Here is a 20709-nt window from a genome sequence, read left to right on the forward strand (position 1 = left end):
ACCACATGATCTTTACTTCAGTGGTCTGTACCCAACCAGACACGAATTCAAAGCAGGACTCTTCATGACAGTGTGTGTACAGTCGCTGTCACGTGCTTGTTAGTAACGCTGATAACTAGTCTGCAATTCAGAAGACACGTCTGAGCCTTATTTGTTCTGTAAACCTCTCCAGAACACAGGGACTGCCTCTTTTGACAAGCAACCAAACCCGACCCTACGTCCATCTCCTGCTCCGGCCCCAAGTTACATGATGCCAAGTGTACTTGGGACTGTGTACGTGACTGCTACTGTTTACCCGCCAACCTGCTAAAAGTTTTCATAACAAAGACTGCAATTCTAAGTTACAGGCTGTGTCAGCGTCCCCAAGGGTTCAGTAATTCACTAGGAGGACTCCCAGGCTCTGTGTACAGCTGTACTCGTGGCTCTGAGGACACAGCACAATCGTCAGAGGGAAAAGGCACGTGGGGCGAGGCCCAGAGGAATCCAGGCGCACTTCCAGGACCCTGGGGAGACACGTGGCTCTAATTCCCCGAGTGAAACGCTCACTGGCCACGCCGTGCCCAGGGATTGTACTGGGGGCTGACCACGTGAGCACCCCTGCCTTGCAGGTACCCTAGGCCCCCAGAGGAGGGCAGGTGTTCAGCATGAACCACACTGTTCACACACATGGCGCAGGTGCTGGGAGCCATTCTTAGCTCTGGGCACTTGGGGGTAGGGGGAGATCCCGAAATCCCCGTTCCCAGACGCCGGCCCAGGGCCAGCCTGGTGAGCAGGCCTCTCCAAGGACAGCCCTTCAGGCGCCCCCGCTTTCCTGCACATAAGTATTTCTCTAAAAAGGGGTGCTAGAGGACATACATACCTCTTTGAGCAATCTATTTGGTTTTTATTATCTTGATTATTGAAACTTACAAAAGCATACAACCTCATTACTCAACGAAAGGACCTGAACAATTATGTAGCTCTACCTACTTGTATGCCACTTTCCTGTCCTATCCTCCTGCCTCCCAGGAAGAGGTAACTTATCTTGAATTTTGTGTGCACGATTCCTTGACGTTCTTCTTTTAAAAAATAGGTTACATATGTATATCCCTAAACAATATATTCTATAGTTTTGCTTATGAGCTCTACGGGGAAAATGATGTGACCCTGCAGTGTACCAACTTGCTGTTTTTACTCAACTTTATATTTCAAAATTAGTCCACACTGTTGCTTGGGTCATTTGTTTATACTGCTGTATAATACCCCACTATGTGACAGTATCTCATTTATCCGTTTTTCTGTTCATGAACATTTGGGATGATTTCGTTTTCAGTTGTGAACAAAGAAACTGCTATCAACAGGTCTCCAAGCAGACATGTGCACAGGTACATGGTTGTCTCCTGAATATACACAGGAGCGGAACTTAAAGATTGTAGGACGTGCAAATATTCGATTTTACACAATAAGGACAAACTGCTGGCAGAAGTTCATGGAGCAATTTATCCCCCAGTGTAAGGAATTTCCCCATATCCTCCTCCTGGTCAATACTACTATTATCAGACTTTGTATTGCTAATATTTGTTTACCTAGTGGGTGAAGCATCTCATGTGGTCTTATAGATTTATGAACTGAAGCATCTTTTCACATGCTTGCCATTCATGTTTTCCCCTTGATGAAATTACCTGTTCATGTCTTTTGCACTTTTCTAATTAGCTGTTTGACTTTTATTTGCAGAAACTGTTGGTGTTGAAAGGTTTACAGTCAGTCCAATAATTGACCCTAAGTAGGTGATATGACTTTCCTATTTTTAAGACTTTTCTCTTTACCTTAGGTGTTCTCCAGTTACTTATGATGTGTCTGAGTGGATTTTTTTTCGTTTACCCTGCTTCTTAAAAAAAAATCTATGAATGTGTTTCCTTCGTTCTGGAAAATTCTTAGCCATTATTTCTTCACATACTGCCTCTCCTCCATTTTCTCCTTCGGGAGTTTCAATCACACACACAAGTGTTAGCCCTTCTTACATTTTACGTATCTGCTCTCTTTCAAGTTTTCTAACTCCTTGACTCTCTGTGCTCTATCTTCCAATTCTGCAATTTTCTCTCAGCTATATCTAATCTGCTTTTTAGCCAGTATACTGAATTCTTCATTTCAATGATTATATTTTCTATTCCTAGAGCTTATGTTTTTGGTCTGCGGCATGTGGGTCTGTGGCATCTGTCTGGTCATTTTTTATAATCTCATGTCTCTTCCTCATGTTTGTGATCTCTTCATAATTTCTTCAAGCATTTCATTTGGAGTTATCGTAGAGTCTGTTTTCAACAATTCCAATATCTGAAGTCCTTAAGGGTCAAAGTCTATTGTTTGTGGCTTCTGTTGATTCTCACAAATGGTTTCGGTCATCTTGGTTTTCATTCTCACACTCATGATCTTAATCTGTGGGAATACTGGGGGTACAAATGGGCACTAATTTCTCCCCAGGAAGGATCTGCGTCTGCTTCTGTTGAGATCCTGGGAATGCCTCCAATATGGGATCACTTTAGCCCTTTGAAGGTCAACAAACCCACCCTGCCATGCCTCAAGGCACTCCACTGGATAGGATGCCTTCTTCCGTTAAAATGTGTTTACCATCCATCACTGTAGTTTGAATACTTTCTCTTTTCTTTCTTTTTAGGCATAGAGGGAGCTGATCTTTACAGATTTTTCCTAATTTTTAAGACACTGCTAGACTGCCAGGAATTAATTTCTGTTCTAAATCTAATTGTTCTGTAATGGGATAGCCTTTTAAGCATATCCATTTTGCCATATTGCAGCAGTATTGGCCAGTGCTGTAATTTCAAACTTTTAATATGTTAAGAAATTTGTTTTAAAGTAACATGGTAAAGGAATAATGCATATCAAACGCTACCAAGAAGTATAAGTACATTTGAAGTTACCCCACATTAACAGGGAATGTCGCGCTAAAAGGAAAGACGATGCCCAAAGGTAAGCTAAAAGAAATATTTGCGGACATATCCAATTCAAAAATAAATTCATCAGAAACATGAATAGAAAGCCATTTACTGACCAAGAGATATTATGATGAACTTACAGCTCAGTGTTGAAAAAGAAAAAAAAAATCTTCACTTAAAGCGCTCACTTTGAGAGTTGCACTGACATATATACACTACCAAACGTAAAATAGATAGCTAGTGGGAAGCAGCCGCATAGCACAGGGAGATCAGCTCGGTGCTGTGTGACCACCTAGGGGGGTGGGATAGGGAGGGTGGGAGGGAGACGCAAGAGGGAGGGGGTGTGGGGATATATGTATACGTCTAGCTGATTCACTTCGTTGTACAGCGGAAACTAACACCACATTGTAAAGCAATTCTACTCCAATAAAGATGTAAAAAATAAACAAATAAATAAAGCACTCACTTTATGTGGGGTTGCAGCCCTGGCTGCTCTTCGTAGTCTTCTATGAGGAAAGGCAGATTCTTAGCCCAGTGGTCTTTAAAGCTCCCGGGCAGGTCCGCGTCAATGTTATATTCCGTAAGGGGAGTATCAAGGTGGGCATGAAGATATCGAGAATACTCTGCAGATGGGAAATGGGATCTGACACACCCGGATATGCCAAAGAGACGGTTTTTATAGCTAACTGTAATTTTTTATAGCCAGTCTGTACAAATACTTCATAACAAACCGTTATTTAATTACGAGGATTCTGGGACTTCCCTGGTGGTGCAGTGGTTAAGAATCCGCCTGCCAGTGCAGGGGACACAGGTTCAATCCCTGGTCTGGGAAGATCCCACATGCCGCGGAGCAACTAAGCCCGTGCGCCACAACTACTAGGCCCGCACTCTAGAGCCAGCGAGCCACAACTACTGAGCCCACACGCCACAACTACTGAAGCCCACTGCGCCTAGAGCCCGTGATCCGCAACAAGAGAAGCCACGGCAATGAGAAGCCGGCGCACCGCAATGAAGAGTAGCCCCGGCTCGCCACAGCTAGAGAAAGCCCGCGCACAGCAACGAAGACCCAACGCAGCCAAAAGTAAATAAATAAATAAATTTATTTTTAAAAATTATAAGAATTCTAAATGGAGACTCCAAATTTTAGCAAGTCGCTCTCGTATGATAACGGAGGTGGCCTACCACTGACTTGAGTTACCAGGGTCAAATACAAGCCAGCCAATCAGGGTCCACTTCGGCGAAATTTTAACCACCTTTCCATAAGCAACACCAAAGATCTCACTAGTCGATTCCAGAGTCTGGGAATGCAAGTTCAGTGTTAGACAGAGCCTGCTTCCTTCTCAACTAATAGATCTACGGACTACGTATGCGATGTCATCAACTGACTGACCAACTGCTGCTTATCTCTAGGGACGCGGTGTAGAAAAAAACCAGGATATGGAGTGCCCCCAGCTTCAGTCTACAGTCCACAAGTCCAAGTTCTCCTAAACCAGGAAAATAGAGGGAATTACAATTTAGAGTAAAGAGCTGTGCTATCGAAAAGGTAATCCCTAGCCAGCCGGCTACTGACAACTGAAGGGGTGACTAGTGCGGCTGAGGCACTGAACTTTAGATTTTACTTAATTTGAAGTAATTTAAACTTAAAACTGATATTTTATTCAATTATTAGAAAACTGCCGTAGGTTTGGAACAACTTACGTATATCAGTCTACTTTTACAACTTTAAACTTTATGAAATCTACGTTCAGATCAAGTATTTCCAATGAAAATTTAGCGTCCAAATTGAGATGAACTGTAAGTGTAAATTATAGGCCATATTCAAAGACTAGTACCAAAAACTGTAAAACATCCAATAAAGAGTGCTTTCATATTAATTATATATTGAACTAATATTGTGCAGGTACCAAGTTAAATAAGATAAAATATATTATTAAAATGAATTCCACCCGTTCGTCTTTACTTTTTTAATGTGGCTACTAGAAATTTAAAATTACACACATGGCTTGTAAATGTTTTCACTTGGACAGTGCTAGTACAGAGGGCTAATGATAAAGGAAAGAGAAGGAATAAAAGTAAAGATTTGGGCTTTATATGAAAAACAAAAATGTCTTTGTGTATGGCAGAGAAAGGGTAAGACTGACTAATAAAAGGATAACCCAAAGATCTGCTTTCTTCTTCATCTCAATTTAAATTCTCCAAACTATGTGGGAATTCTGATATGAAGGAATGACAGTTCGAAGATACCAAGTTTTTATTTAACAGTATAAACCTCATAAAATGCTCCTTTCCTGTCATTCCTATATCTCTGGATGAGGTGTGACAAGTCATGGATACCCAGATGATTGTCACATTTAGGTCAGAATATGTTTTTTTGGCATAAGTAAAATTTTTTAACTTTAGAAAGAAAAAATGTGAGGAAGAGGGAAAAAAAAAAAAAAAGCACTGGATTGGCCTTTAGAAGACATGGGCCCGTCCCTCTAGTCCAGATACCACCACTAGCCAAGGGGCAGCTGAGGACAAGTCACGCAGCTGCTCTGAGACTCAACTGCCTAACACGGAACATCAGAGACACAAGCAGTATCACTCCTACTCCAAGCACTCAGCGTCAGTGATTCTGCAGCTGTTTGACTTACCTCGGAGATACTTCACTTTAAGGTACTCTGGGCTGGCCTTCTGGCCTGGGAGAGGGTCATTTAGCATAACTTTAGTTTGTGCTTTTATCCCTTCATAAAACTGTCCCATTGCTACGTGGCTGAGTCCTTTCATGTACTGGCACACCTCGTTATACGGTTCCAGCTGCAGACACCGCTGAGGCATCGAAGGAGAAAATGCTGTATTAGAATCGATACAGTTTAAGGAAACTTTAAAGTACTTTCTTCTTTAATCTGGAATTAGGGAAGTCTTCTCTCCAGGTTAAATCAGACCAAATACATCCTCAGTAAATCAGTCTACAGGACCGGGCCATGGTTTTTTCCTCTTTCTTTCTGCTTAAGTATAAGCACTATTCTTGCCCGCCCTCCCCGCTGACCCCGCTCACTTCACTGAACTTTGCTGAAGAATGACGCAGAATTGCAGTTACACTGCTTCTCACTTACGGATGCTCACCTTGAAGTTCTTAAGGGCTTCCTGCAAGCTGCCATGGTGGTAAAGCATCATTCCCCGAAGCTGGAGGGTCTGCACGTGATTTTGGTTCAGCAACAGAGCCTTTTGAAAGCTCTCAGTGGCTGCTTCAAAATTGCCCAGCTCTCTAGGTGTTTAACAATAGCAATGAACATAGTATAGGCATTTCAGTAAACATACAGAATAAGTTATCCTCAGAATTACGGTTCAATCTACAAATACGATACTTTAATGTGGGTGCTTGCTTTTTTATTTTACCACTTTATAGCTGCTTAGCCTTTGACGCATCACATCCTACTTGCTTTTTCTAAATCTTACCAGATTATAGGATCACCACAGAGCTCGTGAAATTCTCTGGGGGAAAATTAATTTATTGATTTCCAAAGACAAATGCTTATTCAAATCCCTTTCCCCAACTCATGATCAGCTCCAACCCCTAAAAAATCTTTGTGTAAATTTTAGTTATCTGGATAGAAACATATGTTTCTCCTTTGGAAAAAAGTAAGTAGGTTATAATCATACAGAGGTATAACATTGCGAATCAAATTCATAGGCTTATAATTTAATTTTTTCTGTCACTGAAGGTACTTCACTGAAAATCCAGTAAATCATTATCTACTTTAAAATTCTGAAATAAGAAGTATATTTCAGAATTGTGATCATTTCAGAGTGGAAATGGTTATTACTGACCAGCCTTGCCCTCTTTTATATATCAACATTTTTATAAATAATTGAAGAACCTTCAAAATATCCCATATGTCAACTTTCTATAAATAATGAAGATTTAAAATATATATATATAACACCCACTTACATTTCTACAGCACTTTACTATTTACTAGGTGTTTTCAAATCTGTTTTCAATTTATATACCCAACAATTTCGTGGGACAGGAAGGATAAATATCATCCCTTAAACCTAGAACAAATCCAAACACGCTTTGTCCAAGTTAGTATGAGAGCTTTTCCAACGATGGCATCAGATAAATAAGCTCTTAAATGTAATCCTTCCTGAATAAGGCACCTAACAGGGTTTAACAGGGGATTTCCATGACTGTCTCTCTCTTTCCTAACTTTTTATAGCACCTTTATACGAGTCAGAATGTTAAAAAAAATTTTAAGCCAGAAGTCAGAATGGCTTTGCTGGTCAGGGCAATGCATGTAGTCAGGAAGCCAGGGTCCAGGCACAACTACTCATACCCTACAGAGATGCATCATAACTGTAGCATTTCCATCCCGCAATTCTAGGAATCTTCAAACAGATCCTAGTGATGTGGGTATTAACCTTAGTTACTGCCTAAAAAGGCAGCAGCGTCTGTAACTCAGCAGCTTATAATGCCACTATTCAAAGCAACAACTCTTGAAGGACTAACGTCTTCTAGACTAATATATACAGACCGAGGCTGTTTTAAGACACAGTAACACGTATCACGATATCCTCTTACCCGTGGTTCTATGTTCCAGAGAAGATCTTAATAAGTATGTGAATGCCTATGTGATTTAGAACGACCGTCTCTTTTGGTTAAGAAATGCATTTTTTTTTTTAAAAAATCACTATTATTTGAGGCTATCCCACTCTACGCCCTCCCTCCTACCCCAACTATTAGTACTTTACTTACCTATAGGCCTGCCCCAGGCTTTTATATGCATCAATAAAATCAACTTTCTGCTTCAAAGCTTCTTTGAAGGATTCAATAGCTTCCTGTAAAAAGTATATAGAAAATTATTTCATTTGCTTAACTGTTAAAATTGAGTTTCTCTCAAATCACTAAAGGACATATATATATATATATATATATTTATATAAATTTATATAAATTTAATTAAAAAAGTTGTCTCTGAGTACTTTTTTTTTTTTTAATAGGAGGACTTAAAAAAAAGAGAGAGGTAGAAAGTACAATAAACTATGAGTCTGGAGGATTTAATTTCAATAGTAAACAAATGCATTACTATGAACAACAACAGAGCCTTAAGTTTCTCCTTCCAAAATGGGAAAACAGCTTCTCACTATCTTTTTCATTAGGGCTTTAGTACTGATCACACCTGCATTTTAACATCAGTTCCTTAATTAATAAAAACCCTATGGAACAAAAGTAAGCCTAATAGCTGTGTGAAATGATGCAAAACGATCACAGCTAGCAGCATTTGAAAGTGAACCAATAGAAGAGACAAAAAAAGCAAGCCCAATGTGAAATTATTTATAGAACAAGAAGAAAGGCTCCCAGGATAGCTACCTGAAGGACTCCCATGATCTACGAGGAAAAAAGAAACCGTAAAATTCAGGAGAAACCTTCAAGTTGGGGGCAGGTGGGCATGACTCCTGCCAGCACAGCTCAAGGCGGCACTAAGGGCCCAGAGCTGCACCCACTATGCTTTCAGGGGAGCCCTCGGAACCACAGTGCACTTGGCCGCAGGGGGACTCCCTGGGGAAATTGGTGGTAAAATAAAAATTGGTGATGAAATGTTTCAGAATAAACACCCTAGGCTTACACTGGGATTGAACGTACTTTTCATTATGACTCTATTTATTGTGATTAAAAAAAAATTACGAAGACATTTCCCACATTTCCCAAGGAAAAGACATATCTGACTTAACGGCTATAAAGGCTCACAATCTCTAAGAGCTTTAATTGAGAGACACTTGACTTTAAAACTTCTGGAATAGATCATTTCAACCTGATTAGAGAATTCAGAGCAGAAAACCACTAAAGATATCAAATGCCTTGCCCATGGTAGGCACTCAATAAATATTTAATGCCCCGGTAGGCACACAAAATAGTTTTGCAAAAGCTATACAATCTTGATTCTTTTCAGAAAGTCATTCAGCCCCCGCTCCTTGATTTTCTCAGAAGGGGCCAGCAGGGCAAGAGAGGCTGGCTTTGAAACTCTTCAAAGGCAATACTGAGGACAAAATTGCCTCATGAAGGAATGCCACTGAATAGCTACTGTTTGGGTGAAAGATGAGAACGGATAAATTTTAACACCGAAGAAACGTAAAAGGGCATTCTTCATCGGGCTTCCTGCCGTGACATAATCTCGATCTTTTAGGATTTGTACAACTGTACTTTTAATTCGACAAACATGTATTGAGCGCCTACTATGTGCCAGGGATAGCAGGAGGTAAGGGGACACGAAGATGGGTGAGTCATTACCTCTGTACTCTGAGAACTCACAGTGTCATTAGAAAGCCAAGTAGGTAACCAGTTTATTAGAATACAAACTAAGAGCTACGGCAGAGATGTGAGGAAGAGGCTCTGGGAATAAAGAGAAAGAAACCACTAAACTGAGCCTGGGAGACCAGAAGAGGCTGTACAGAGGCGCTGACAACTGAGCTGGGTCTTAAAGAACGAGGAGTTTGGTAAAGCAAGAGGGCATCTTGGACGGGGCAGGGGGCACCGCACAGCGGCACAGAGTGCTCACCGACGCTGGGAAAGCCGGAGGGGCAGGAGTGCAGGGGGCATGGGGTCGGGGGGAGTGGGGAAGAGGGAAAGCCGGGGCCAGTAGGAAGGAAGCAACGAGGACTGGGGGCTCTGAGGAGGTGTGGGACCTCACCAAATTTACTCTTTGTAAACATGAAAAATGCTGGTAAAAAAGGAGAAGACACGCTGGAGAGGGGAGAGGATGGGGCCCAGATGGGAGGCGGCTGTGATGGAACAGGCAAGAGATAATGCAAGCTCAGATCGAGACAGTGCCTCTGAGGAGAGGGAAAGAAGGGTCAAATTCGGGAGAGAGTTTTAAAGGCAAACTAAGAGAAAATCTGGTGGCTGTCTGGGTACGAGGGAGGGATGAGGGAGAAGAGAGGGCAGGGAGAGTCTAGGCTGAGAGCCCGGGTGGAGGGAGGCGTTAAGGAATGTTAGGAAGTACGGGGAGGTCGTGAGTCCACTGGGGCGTGTGATGTCTGGGGTGTTTGTGGACGTCTAGTGGAGATGCCCGGGAGGCGGCTGCTGCCCACCGCACTTACTGCATGCTTGGACGCCACAGTTCTTCAAAGTCTGATTTCTCTTCAGCTTTTAAGTCTTTGGTTTCGGGGTTCCTGTCTAATCACTGCACAGCTCTCTACCTCATTCTGCCAAAGAGGGGACATAGCAGAATCAAGATTTTGAGCCATTGGGAACAAAGAAACTACGTTTGTTGAATCAATCTCTAAGCACATGAACTGGCTCTGAATTTGTTGGCATCGTGAATGCAATCATCACCACTTAAGTCACCATCTTCTTTACTAGCTAAAGGGCAGCCATCGCCCTGGGGCTGTTCGGTATAACTGAACAGAACAAACGCAGGTAACTCTCAAAGTAAAGGCTTATAATATACAATTTTTGAAATATCCTTACAACGTGGGTAGAATTCAGTAGAAAAGTTCTTGCTGTTCTACTCCCTAGGAATTTCCAAAACGTCTGATATATCTTCTGAATTGGACAATTGTGAAACTTGTCATGTAATATATCCTAATATACTTCTAAGGTATTATACCATAAAGTAAATAAGCCATCACCCGCTCTGTTTCTAAACTGCTGTTGACCTGGAGAGACCACCTTTAGGGTACAGAGCTAGCTCAAACTCATTGGTCCCTTTAATACTTCGTCTCTACAGTTAACGAGAGAAAGAGAGATATCTGAACTAAGTTCATTAATTTAATTAAGGCATTTCACCACTGACTCAGTTTTCCAATCTCTGTAACTGGGACACCCTCTGCTCCTTCTATACTTCACGGGGATGCTTCTGGGATGAGTGAGACGCTACGGAAACACCCTGACCTCCTCGGACGGCAGATCTATAAAATGCAAAGAAAAAGTCCCCATCTATTACACACGTTGCTGCTGTGTCGGTGGGCATGGTGAAAAGGAGGGAAGACCAAACCGTTTGGTGAGACTGGTTCACTGAGGGGCTGCCAACACTCAGAGAATGAAAGCACTGTTTCTAGGTCTTCATCCGGGAGGTTCGGAATAAACCAAACTGAATTTTGGTCCATGTCTATTTTCTACTTAGTGTCTCTGTTATGGCTCTTTGCTGAAAAATTCTCATTTCGAAATAACACAAAGGGCCCTGCCCACGTTCCTAAACATGGCTTTACAGTTAAAAGTGAAATCAACTGTTTGCATTTGTTTACTTTAAAAATTATCTGGACCCTCTTAGTACTAATAATTGGCCTTTTTTTTTTTTTTCTATTTCAGATCTCTTTCTCCTCCATGTGATACTCAAGGGAGAGACTCTGAACACAGCATTGCGATTCTCAATTTTTTAACTGAAGGGGACTGAGAGAAGATGAGAAGACAGACGGCAGAGACAAAATAAACTGGAAGACGTCACCTGGCAGCTGCTCAAAGCACATGTTAAATAACTCAAAGCCTGCACTGCCTGTCCGAATCCTCAAAGGGGGACGGAAAGGGTCCCTGTTAGGACCACCTCCACATATTTGCAAAACGGAGATGAGGTGTATGAAGTAAGATTTGCAAAATTCCTTCTAGTTTGGTTTTTAACGGACGGGAGTTATTTTTTAGAATCCACAAAACTTCGATGAAATTACATTCTCACATGTAAAATAATCTGTATCATAATCAATACCCGATTCTGGTTTACAGTTTATAAAGGGCTTTTCACACATGTTGTTTTATGGAAGCCTCACTCTCATTTCCAGAGGCAGACAGTAGCATCATCTCTGCCTGATAAATGTGGAGAGACGGGCTCAAAGAGTTCAAGCAGCGGCTTCAGCAGTGCAGTTAATAAGATTCAGAGCGAGAGCTCAGAGCAAGGCCTTCCAACTCCAATTCAGCTCTCTGCCCTTGACATGCATTTACCCCACTGATTCTTACTGAGCACCTACTATGTGACAGGCACTGTCTGTAACACGGAGGACTTACAACTTGTGGCCTTTTTAGAGGTAAACCCTCTCCCCACCCTCCCAGTGTGTGTGTTTATGTGTGTGTCAGATCCTCAGAACTATTTTTAATAATAACACGCATGCTCTCTCTGCCAGAGTACCCTTCTCTGCCACAGGTTGTTGAAGCTCTTCCCACCTTTCCAAGTTCAGGGTTAAGTGCAGCCTACTCTGAATTCTCCACCTCCTGGTCAGAATGAGTGTCTTCACCTAGGCGGGCGGGCAGACCGTCTGTGACTCTCAGGCCGGCTGTCTTCAGTCGGGCAGTTTGGAGTGTCAGGCCTTGGGTGAGAGCCAGAGCTCCATTCTCAGCCGTGTTTCTGCCCCTCACCCCGGCCGGAAAGAAGCTGCTGTAGGACAGGCTCCCCAAACAGGCTCGGAGAACGGAGAGTCCCGGGCAGGAGGAGGGGCAGGCAGGCTGGCAGTGACGTCCCTGCCCCACTCAGCTGACACAGAGCCTCTCCTTTGTCCCTCGCCTCCTTCTTCCCACAGCAGCCTTCAAGGGACAGTGCTGGGACCGCTCCTGCAGCCCCCAGAGGATCCGAGGCAGTCTGGCCGCCCCTGACCTGAACGTGGCCAGCGACCCCCTCAGCAGTCCCCCGTCCCTACCCTCCTCGGCCACCGCTGTATCAGCAACCACTTCCTCAATACAGATTGGGTCTCAACTCTGTATGTCCCCCCAGATCTAGACTTCACAGCCCCTCTGGGCCTAGCAACTCAAGTCGGCACCGGAGACCTTTCAGGGCCCCTCCCCGTGCTGCAGCCCTTCACACTCAGCCTGCCTATTTGCTCAAGGGCCTGACCATGGCCCCGCCCCCCACGTCATCACTCACACCTTCCTCTCGCCCTCAGAGGCCCTTCTCCTTCCCAGCCCTGCTCTGCCTTCCAGGTCAGGACGAAGTCCACTTGCTCTCTGGACCTTCCCTAACTCCCGAGTTCAAATGAATCTTTCTCACCTCTGCTTCCAAAGCACTCTGCTTCTACTGCTTTCTTTCGTGTGTTCACCCTATGATAAGTTATCTGTGGCGAAAGCCTTTGGAAAGTGTATTCGTCCCAAGTGTAAAGCATTATTTCTCCCTTATAACCTTTCGCCCTCTCCCCTTCTGCACCTTCCTCCAAGTACCTATCAGATAGTAGGCGCTCAATAAATATCTCGATGCAAACGACTTTCTAAAATAAACCAATGAGACACTTGAGACGTCATTTTAAAACCTGCCAGACTTAACCCCGCTCAGTTCACTGCAAAGGAGAAGCAGGATTGCTGTAGGTACACGTATTGCGCAGCACTTTCACCTTCAAAAGTCCTCTGTGAAAGAAAGTTAAACCTTTGTATAGCATAGCTATGGGCTGGTTTTTGTTCAGTTCTAAGGACTGCTGAAAGTCTTCGTGGGCTGTTGCATAGTCCTACAAAAAGGAGAATGAAAAAAAATAAATAAAGTAGTATTCGTTAGACATTTGGACATGTCCTACTTTCGACTGATAGAGGAAAAGAAATCCCAATTTAGTTTGTGCCCTTTCTGGCTTTAAAGGAAACATTTCATGACCACGAATATTAGAAGAATGCTTACACTGTTTGTTGAAAGAGTCGATTTCAATTGACAGGAGAAACTCACAAAGGTTTAATTTAAGCACACTGTCTCAGCCGCAAAAAAGAATATTATTTTAAATTCAATTAAAGTCATAATCTGTTACAGAAATTTTACAAATTATTTTCTGGTACTAGCATTTTATTATACTGAATTCTAAAATAATTAGGACATAGATCAACCTTAAAATGTGTTATGTTGAGATTTTTTAAATCTACTTTCTTTTGCAATAGAAAATTGTTATTAAAATGACTGCAAGCCCACAAAAATAGCTATGGCAGTCATAAATACCACTCTGATGATAAAAGATAATCTTGCTAGATTGAGAAGCTACAGTCTGGGAAGCCGCATTAGTTCAGGTTATGGTTTTCGGGTTGGGATACCCAAAGAAATTCAAATTGCACCTCTAAGTTTAATGATCACACATTGACAACACGCATACCTGCTTCTCTATGCTGACATCTGCAAGCACAGTTAAGGTATAATCTGTAAACCAAATTTCTCTTCTTCTGTTTCTCACTCTTTCTTTTCTCCCCCAGCCCAGAATTAGTTACTGCTGACAGTTCAAGCAAGAAAACGTGTTCCTGGTACTTAATATTTCTCCACTGGGTTCGACCTCAGCTAAAGAAAATGCTTTCATAACTGTCTTGTATCACGAGCTATTATAATACAGCCCCAAACCCAAATCTATCCAATAGCAGCTTTCTGAAGTAGAAGGAAAGGCGAAATCTTTATCATCATGAAAGGGCATGTTTTAAGGCAAGAACAATTCACCTCTGATATGAAGTACAGGGTCCCGCGGTGTCTGTACAGCCGTGCTGAGGGCTGAAGTTGAATAGCTTTAGTGAGATCATTCACTGCTTCATTAATTCGTCCCAGAGGGGACAGAATCTATAAACCCAAAAATGTAATTAGGGGAGAAAAGTCCCAACGATCGCCCCTACAACCGTCAATGATTCTGACTTTTCAATTCCGCTTCACCACCCCACATTCACAATGTGACCCTCTCAGCAGTCTAGAACCCTTGACGCCACGTAGTATGCAGTGAGGTTCAAAGTCAACAGCTGAGGGGCTGCCGATCTTGTCCAGCCAAGGGGATGCAGATGAACTATGACCATGGCAATTGCCTTGCCATTGTTTCACGTTCTAGGTCAAAGCAGATGTGGCTTTTCTTGAAGTGTGACCATTTGTTCCCCAACCTATCATTTACCTTTCAAAACAAAATTGGCATGTCAAATTAATCTGAAGGATAACTTTGAGCCATTAAAATAGAGGAATTGTTCAACACGGATTGGAGTCCTCCGTGGCGTCTAGCTATGCCGTCTGTAGTATTAAGTGCTGAATGGCAATTTCTAGGATTCCAGGTGTTTTGTAAGCCCTCTTCTGTGAACGACTCTCAACTCAGCAGTCATGATCTGCAAGGCCGTGAAGGAACATCTGCAGGCCTGTTCTGAATGCCCTTTTGATGGAGCCATCGGTGGTGTTCAGGCAACAATGACAATACAGAAGACAGCTCAGAATGCAGAAGTTCACCCAAATGACATAAGAAAACCCAAAATGGGTACCAGTATTCATGCAATCAAGCTCAAGCAATTTATCCGGAACAGATGTCCTTAAATTAGGGTTAATTTTGTTCTTATAATAGGTCATTTCCGTCAAGTTTTACTAACTGGTTTCCTCCTCTGCAGGAGCTTAAAAGCAGCAAGAGAGGGAAGATTCAGGCAGGCACATGACCAGGGGCAAGAAAGCTCAGAGAGAGGAAAGAAATGGAAAACATGCCCTTAGAGTTCAAGAAGCATAGGGGTCTAGGGTTATATTTTCAAAGGAAAAACATCCCAACCCAGTATATTAACCCCTAGAGACATAAGTGAATTATCACACCCCAGCACAACAATCAATACGCATAGTAATGACCAGAGTAACTAAAAAAGGTTAAATTATGTTCACTACATATAGACTATTTCAGAAAGTGTAAAAGCAAACGCTTTCTTATAAAATAATTCCTGACGTATATAAATGGTATCCTGTAATTTAGCTGGAAGAATCACTATGTCGTGACATTATTGCCTGATGATGCCAGGAAAGGGGGATATTAATATATATATTTTTAAGATCATTGGAAATCACTTTTCTGATTACTAACATCATTTGGGGTACACAGTTAGCTTTTTATTAGATATACAAATTTTTTAAAGCTGCTAAATCAGTCTTCTTTCTAAGTGTGCTTAATTAAATTCATGCTTTATCATAACATTTTAGCACAGCATCAGCGTAATGGCGGGGAAAAGCACAGTACCCAGTCCCTGGAGCAGAAGGTCACCAAGTGAACCACCAAACGCTCACCCTAAAAACCAACAGGACTCTCGTGCAGCAGCGGACAGATTACGGTCACTTAACCCTTAGGGTTACAATCCAGAAGTGCCATGAGAAAACGAATTCTTTCATTAATTGAGAAGGAATTTCCTTCAGAAAGCCAAGTCCCCAATAAAACAAAAAACTCATTTTAAGAAACTGAACTGTAACTTCAGACACTATAATTTTGAGAACATCACAAATGCAAACATCACAAATGCAGTTTTAAAATTACTAAAACACTTAGTGTGCCCTTTGCTTGCTAAGTTTTCTCCCCCAAGAGAGGGGGAAAAAGTCATTTGTCCCTTTAGTCCAACTATGAAATCCCACCAGATCAGATAATTAAAAGTTACGTTTTATTCAGATTGAAAACATTAACATAAATTCTAAAGCATTTCACATGGTTAAATGTGCAGTAAAATAAATACAACATGAAACCTGGATAGTTTACTATTGTTTTATGAAAATGGTAAAATGGACCCATTTCATTTAAAAGGGGTGCCTTTGCACACATTCCTTTCTCTGGCCTGAACGCCCTTCTCTACCTTGCTCCCCAGGACATGGTTTCTGACCAGCTCCAGCATCACCTCTTCAGTGAGGCCTCTGCAAACACCACCCACGCCTCTCCCCTTGCCAATCTGTCCCAGGGCTCCAGCAGACCACGCTTCTCTGCTCCTGACCAAGCAGCCCCTCTCCCGGTGTCCACTGTCACACCCGTTACCTGGAACTGTCACCACGTGTTGCCTCTCTGTCTCCACCGTGAGTCCCAAGTTCCAGTTATGGTCACCCTTACCTGATCTACATGTCTATGTAGATAGGTATATCTCATAAAAATTACATCCAAGTGTGCGCGCGCACACGCACGCACACACACACAAGCACACGCACACACACATGCTTCCAAAGGCTATAAATCTCTTTTGACCATACTGTCACATTGTTTTGCTGAAGTAAGTCATGTATACAATAAACACGGTGACATATTTTTCAACAAACATTGACAGTGGTAGTACACATCAAAACTGTACACCTTAATACTAAATGTTACTGTTATATGTTAAATCAGGAGTATCACTCGGCCCATAGTTTTCTAGTAATTTCAACTGTGTTTAAAGGCGTTATGTATGTATGGAGGAAAACACAATAGGTATGCGGGAGTTTTAAAATTTCTCAGTAATAAAATAATAGGAAAAAAATCTGAGATTCGACTAATCCAATAACAACAGAGGGAAAAAGAAAGCCACACTCACTTCTGCTCGCTGCTCAAATACCTCTGGACGATCTGGTTCCAAGGTAATTACTCGGCTCAGTTCGAACAGAGAAAGCTCAGCATTCTTAATGTCCTTGAAAAGGCATTAGCTTAGTATGAGATACACTGTTCCTCAAAACCAGCTTGAATAGATTTTCTGAAAAAACTAATAATTTAGCAATGACATAACTACTTATTTAGAAATAAATATGAACTTAGCTTCTAAATAAGAGATCGGCCAAGTTAAATAAGCTCTATTACAATTACTTAACTCACTCAAGTCTACCTACCCATCAACAGCACATGGGACCTGGCTACCTATCCCAAGTTCCACAGAGGGCAAGACATTTTCTCAATTTAACCTATTGAAACACCACATCAACAAATTTCAAGGGATGAGCATGTATGGACACCAGTGTGCAAAATGATGCTGACCAGTGGCAGTGAGGGAACAGAGAGGAGCCGTGTCAGTGTCAGTCAAAACCCCTAGGCCTACACACCTACACCTGGAGAAGTCTAGGTAAACCTGTTCTCTTTAAAATTTACACATTACTTTATATCAAAAATATATGAGCATGTTACTTTTACATTAAAAGTGCATTAAAGATACAAGCAAATTTCACATCAAGATATAAAATTAAAAGAGATGAGAATGAGGAAGAAGCACTTTATCGCTGACCTTTACTAGGGCAACTTAGGTCATTTACTGATGCCCTGAACCTAACTAGGGCTATTTATTGATGCTCTGAATGTAACATTGTTTCCTTCCTAAACATCTTCATTCCCAAATCTGAGTTCCTGCTCAGTCTTCCTTCTCAAGTCTCAGAAATATACAAATATTATACAAGATTTCTCCAGTAGGCTGGCAGGCAATTAGGACAGTTTTTTTTAATTGGCAAAGATACAAAAGTGACACTTCTCCCTCAAGACATAATTTCATTTGAATATTTTTAATAGAAAATAATAGAAAAAGTTTACGTAGAATGTTGAAGACTGAAAATTTGGACATCTGATCTTAGACCACTTCGTTATTTACTATATACTCTCAGGAAAAGTCTTCATTTTTATACCATAGTGCCTTTGTTTGACCAAAATATATTGGGTTGACCAAAAAGTTCATCCGGGTTTTTCCGTAACATCATGAGACATACTGTTATTCAAAACCAGCTTCAATAGATTTTCTGAAAAATCCAGTAATTTAGTAATGACATAACTACTTATTTAGAAATAAATATGAACATCTTATGGAAAAACCCGGGCGAACTTTCTGGCCATCCAATACTTATTATAACCTTTCTCCTGCATTCCTCAGAGAAATAAGGGGAATAAGGCTCCAGAGACATATCTATCTGGGAAAGTATAATGTATGGTAACAAATTAAAAATAAATTTTACAAAAAAACCTTTGTTCTTTTATTCAACCTTTAAAAATTGTGGAAGGAACTCAGATTCTAAGTCCTACTACACTACTGATGCCCCGTCTCTCTTTTACAGCAATGAGTGTTTCTCAGGAATTCAGTCAAGGTCTCGTGTTTTTCTAGGCTTATGTCCAGCTCATCATGAAATAAAGGTTAGGCTGCCAAAGGCTGTCCTTTTGGAATAGAAAGTAACCTCAGAAGACCTGGGCAGAAACTCCCATCCCCCCACATCCCAGCCACTTGATCTTGGAGAAGTCCCCTACGGCCATGGTCTCATCTGTGAACTGGAATGACACCACTGCGTGTTCCCTCAGAGCCCGGGGAGCGGTGAGGGTCTCTATGGGAACCCTGGTCCGAGTCTGATCACGTAGACACTATGGCAGGCATAACTATTCCATACTCACATGTAATCCCTTCTTTCCATAGGCTATCCCTCGGCCATAAATTGCACTAACCAGATCAGGTTCCTCCTATTCAGACCAAAACAGAAACACGTCAAAAACCATAAACAAAACAAAACAAAACAAATCAGTTTCTGCTTAAAGCACGTTAATGCCACAAATGACAGCTCTACATTATGCTACCACTACTCATGTCAGTCAATACACAGTCCCCAACCACAAAAGTCTATATTTCTAAAGCTCATTTGAATGAGACATGAATAAGAGTTTTACATCAAAAAAAAAAAACACTTAAAAATAGAGAAAACTAACATTACTGAGCGCTGTGCTAGTTTCTTTCGCACAGTCGTCTTACTTAAAATGCAATCCTCTCAGCAACTCTATGCTGGGCCACCAGCAAACACAGCTCAGAGAGAAAACGGAGGTTCGGAGAAGCAGATACAGGAGTAAAGGGCCTGGGTGACACCCCCTCCTAGTTGGTCTGCTTTCAGGTAGTCATGAAATCATCTGAAAAGGAGAGAACCCGTCGGAGCCAGCACAACAAGGAACAAGAGGTGAGTCGACTCCACAGACTGTTGGGGATTAATACAGTCCTTTATTCTAAGGGGTCAGAGTGAGAACCAGACCCTTTCTGCAACCTGCTCCCATGTGGACTGGACGCAACGCCTCTCAGTCCCAAGGACAGGGCGTCTGCTGCCCCTGCCATCGAGTCCCTACGTGTGGGGCAGTGGCGTGAACTCCCGTCCTCATCTAACCTGTGCAATTCTTAGCCTCTTCTCTGAATGCTTCCCTGCATATTTAAGAAGGAAGAGTACACAGCCTCTGGCTATAAGGTCCTGAAGGAAGAACCTGACAGGGCTACAGCAGATGAGCTATTCTAGAGGCTAATCTATTATCAGTTTCAAATCTGAGATCGGGTGTCTGCGGGTATTGCCGAAAAAGACACATCAACTTCAATGATGAGAAAGTGCGAAAAAATAAAGGATAAGATGCTGTGCACGGAAAAACAAAAAAAGGCTACTATAAACAGAATCAGGTACATCACCTCAGGTAGCAAGTGGGTGCATCGCTGCCTACAGCCCAGCCCGCAGATGGACCTCATGGTATATGGAGAATTGGAAAAATTCAAGTAAATAATTACAGATTTCTAGCTTCTCTTGGAAAATAAAAAAATCCAACAATGACAGACCCACATTCGGGCATGGGAATGTGAGAACGTGACAAAAACATAGGCACCGGCTGCCTATTTCGATGAAGGGTGTGTACTCACCAGCTTACCATGAGCCCACCCTTGGTCTCTACACTACATCAATTCACTTTGCTCATTTAATGTGTTTCTCTGGCTCCCAGAGAGTTTTGGGTCTCTGATTCATAACGTATGTGTAACCGACATGAAAGGTTGTCCATGCTATTTGCTAAATGGGAAAAAGTATGAGTGACAGAACGAGAGAGGAATGGTAGTCACTTCTTATAAATAATGCTTACATAGGATTATGTGGGCCAGCAGGTGCATAGAAAAAAAGCTCTAACAGTAGTTTTCTCTAGAGAGTGGGATTACTAGGTGTCTTCCTATTCTGCATAATACGCTGATGCATTCCTTTTAATTGTTTAAAACAAACACACATACAGTTATAATCAGAAAAAATATGTGTTAAGTAAGGCATATTACAGAAAATAATAGAAAACTACTGTCAACTGAAAATATCGTATTTAAATAAATAAAGAGAAAATTTATTATAAATTATAGAAAATTTAGGAGATGAGAAAAGCTCAAAAAATAAGG

The 20709-nt window shown here is 41.8% G+C and overlaps 2 protein-coding genes across 3 annotated transcripts in view; both read right to left on the minus strand.

The window, feature by feature from the left end:
• Positions 1-20709, minus strand: part of TTC13 (tetratricopeptide repeat domain 13) — a 70015-nt gene that overhangs the window by 17030 nt on the left and 32276 nt on the right. Inside the window, exons 5-12 of one of the 2 annotated variants that reach the window (XM_029244710.1) lie at positions 18930-18995; positions 17110-17202; positions 14282-14398; positions 13215-13325; positions 7666-7748; positions 6033-6174; positions 5561-5735; positions 3394-3550 (exon numbers count right to left, since the gene is read on the minus strand). In XM_029244710.1, the coding sequence (XP_029100543.1) occupies positions 3394-3550; positions 5561-5735; positions 6033-6174; positions 7666-7748; positions 13215-13325; positions 14282-14398; positions 17110-17202; positions 18930-18995 (944 nt within the window). The remainder of the gene's footprint in view (positions 1-3393; positions 3551-5560; positions 5736-6032; positions 6175-7665; positions 7749-13214; positions 13326-14281; positions 14399-17109; positions 17203-18929; positions 18996-20709) is intronic. The other variant, XM_029244711.1, reaches the window with a different exon arrangement.
• FAM89A (family with sequence similarity 89 member A) overlaps positions 14261-20709 on the minus strand; it is a 79748-nt gene continuing 73299 nt past the window's right edge. Inside the window, exon 5 of the transcript XR_003796963.1 lies at positions 14261-14398. The gene's annotated coding sequence lies outside the window, so the exon portion shown is untranslated. The remainder of the gene's footprint in view (positions 14399-20709) is intronic.

Source organism: Monodon monoceros, unplaced genomic scaffold, assembly GCF_005190385.1.
Source record: "Monodon monoceros isolate NGI ecotype Baffin Bay Population unplaced genomic scaffold, NGI_Narwhal_1 Super_Scaffold_4, whole genome shotgun sequence".
NCBI classification, from domain to species: Eukaryota; Metazoa; Chordata; class Mammalia; order Artiodactyla; family Monodontidae; genus Monodon; species Monodon monoceros.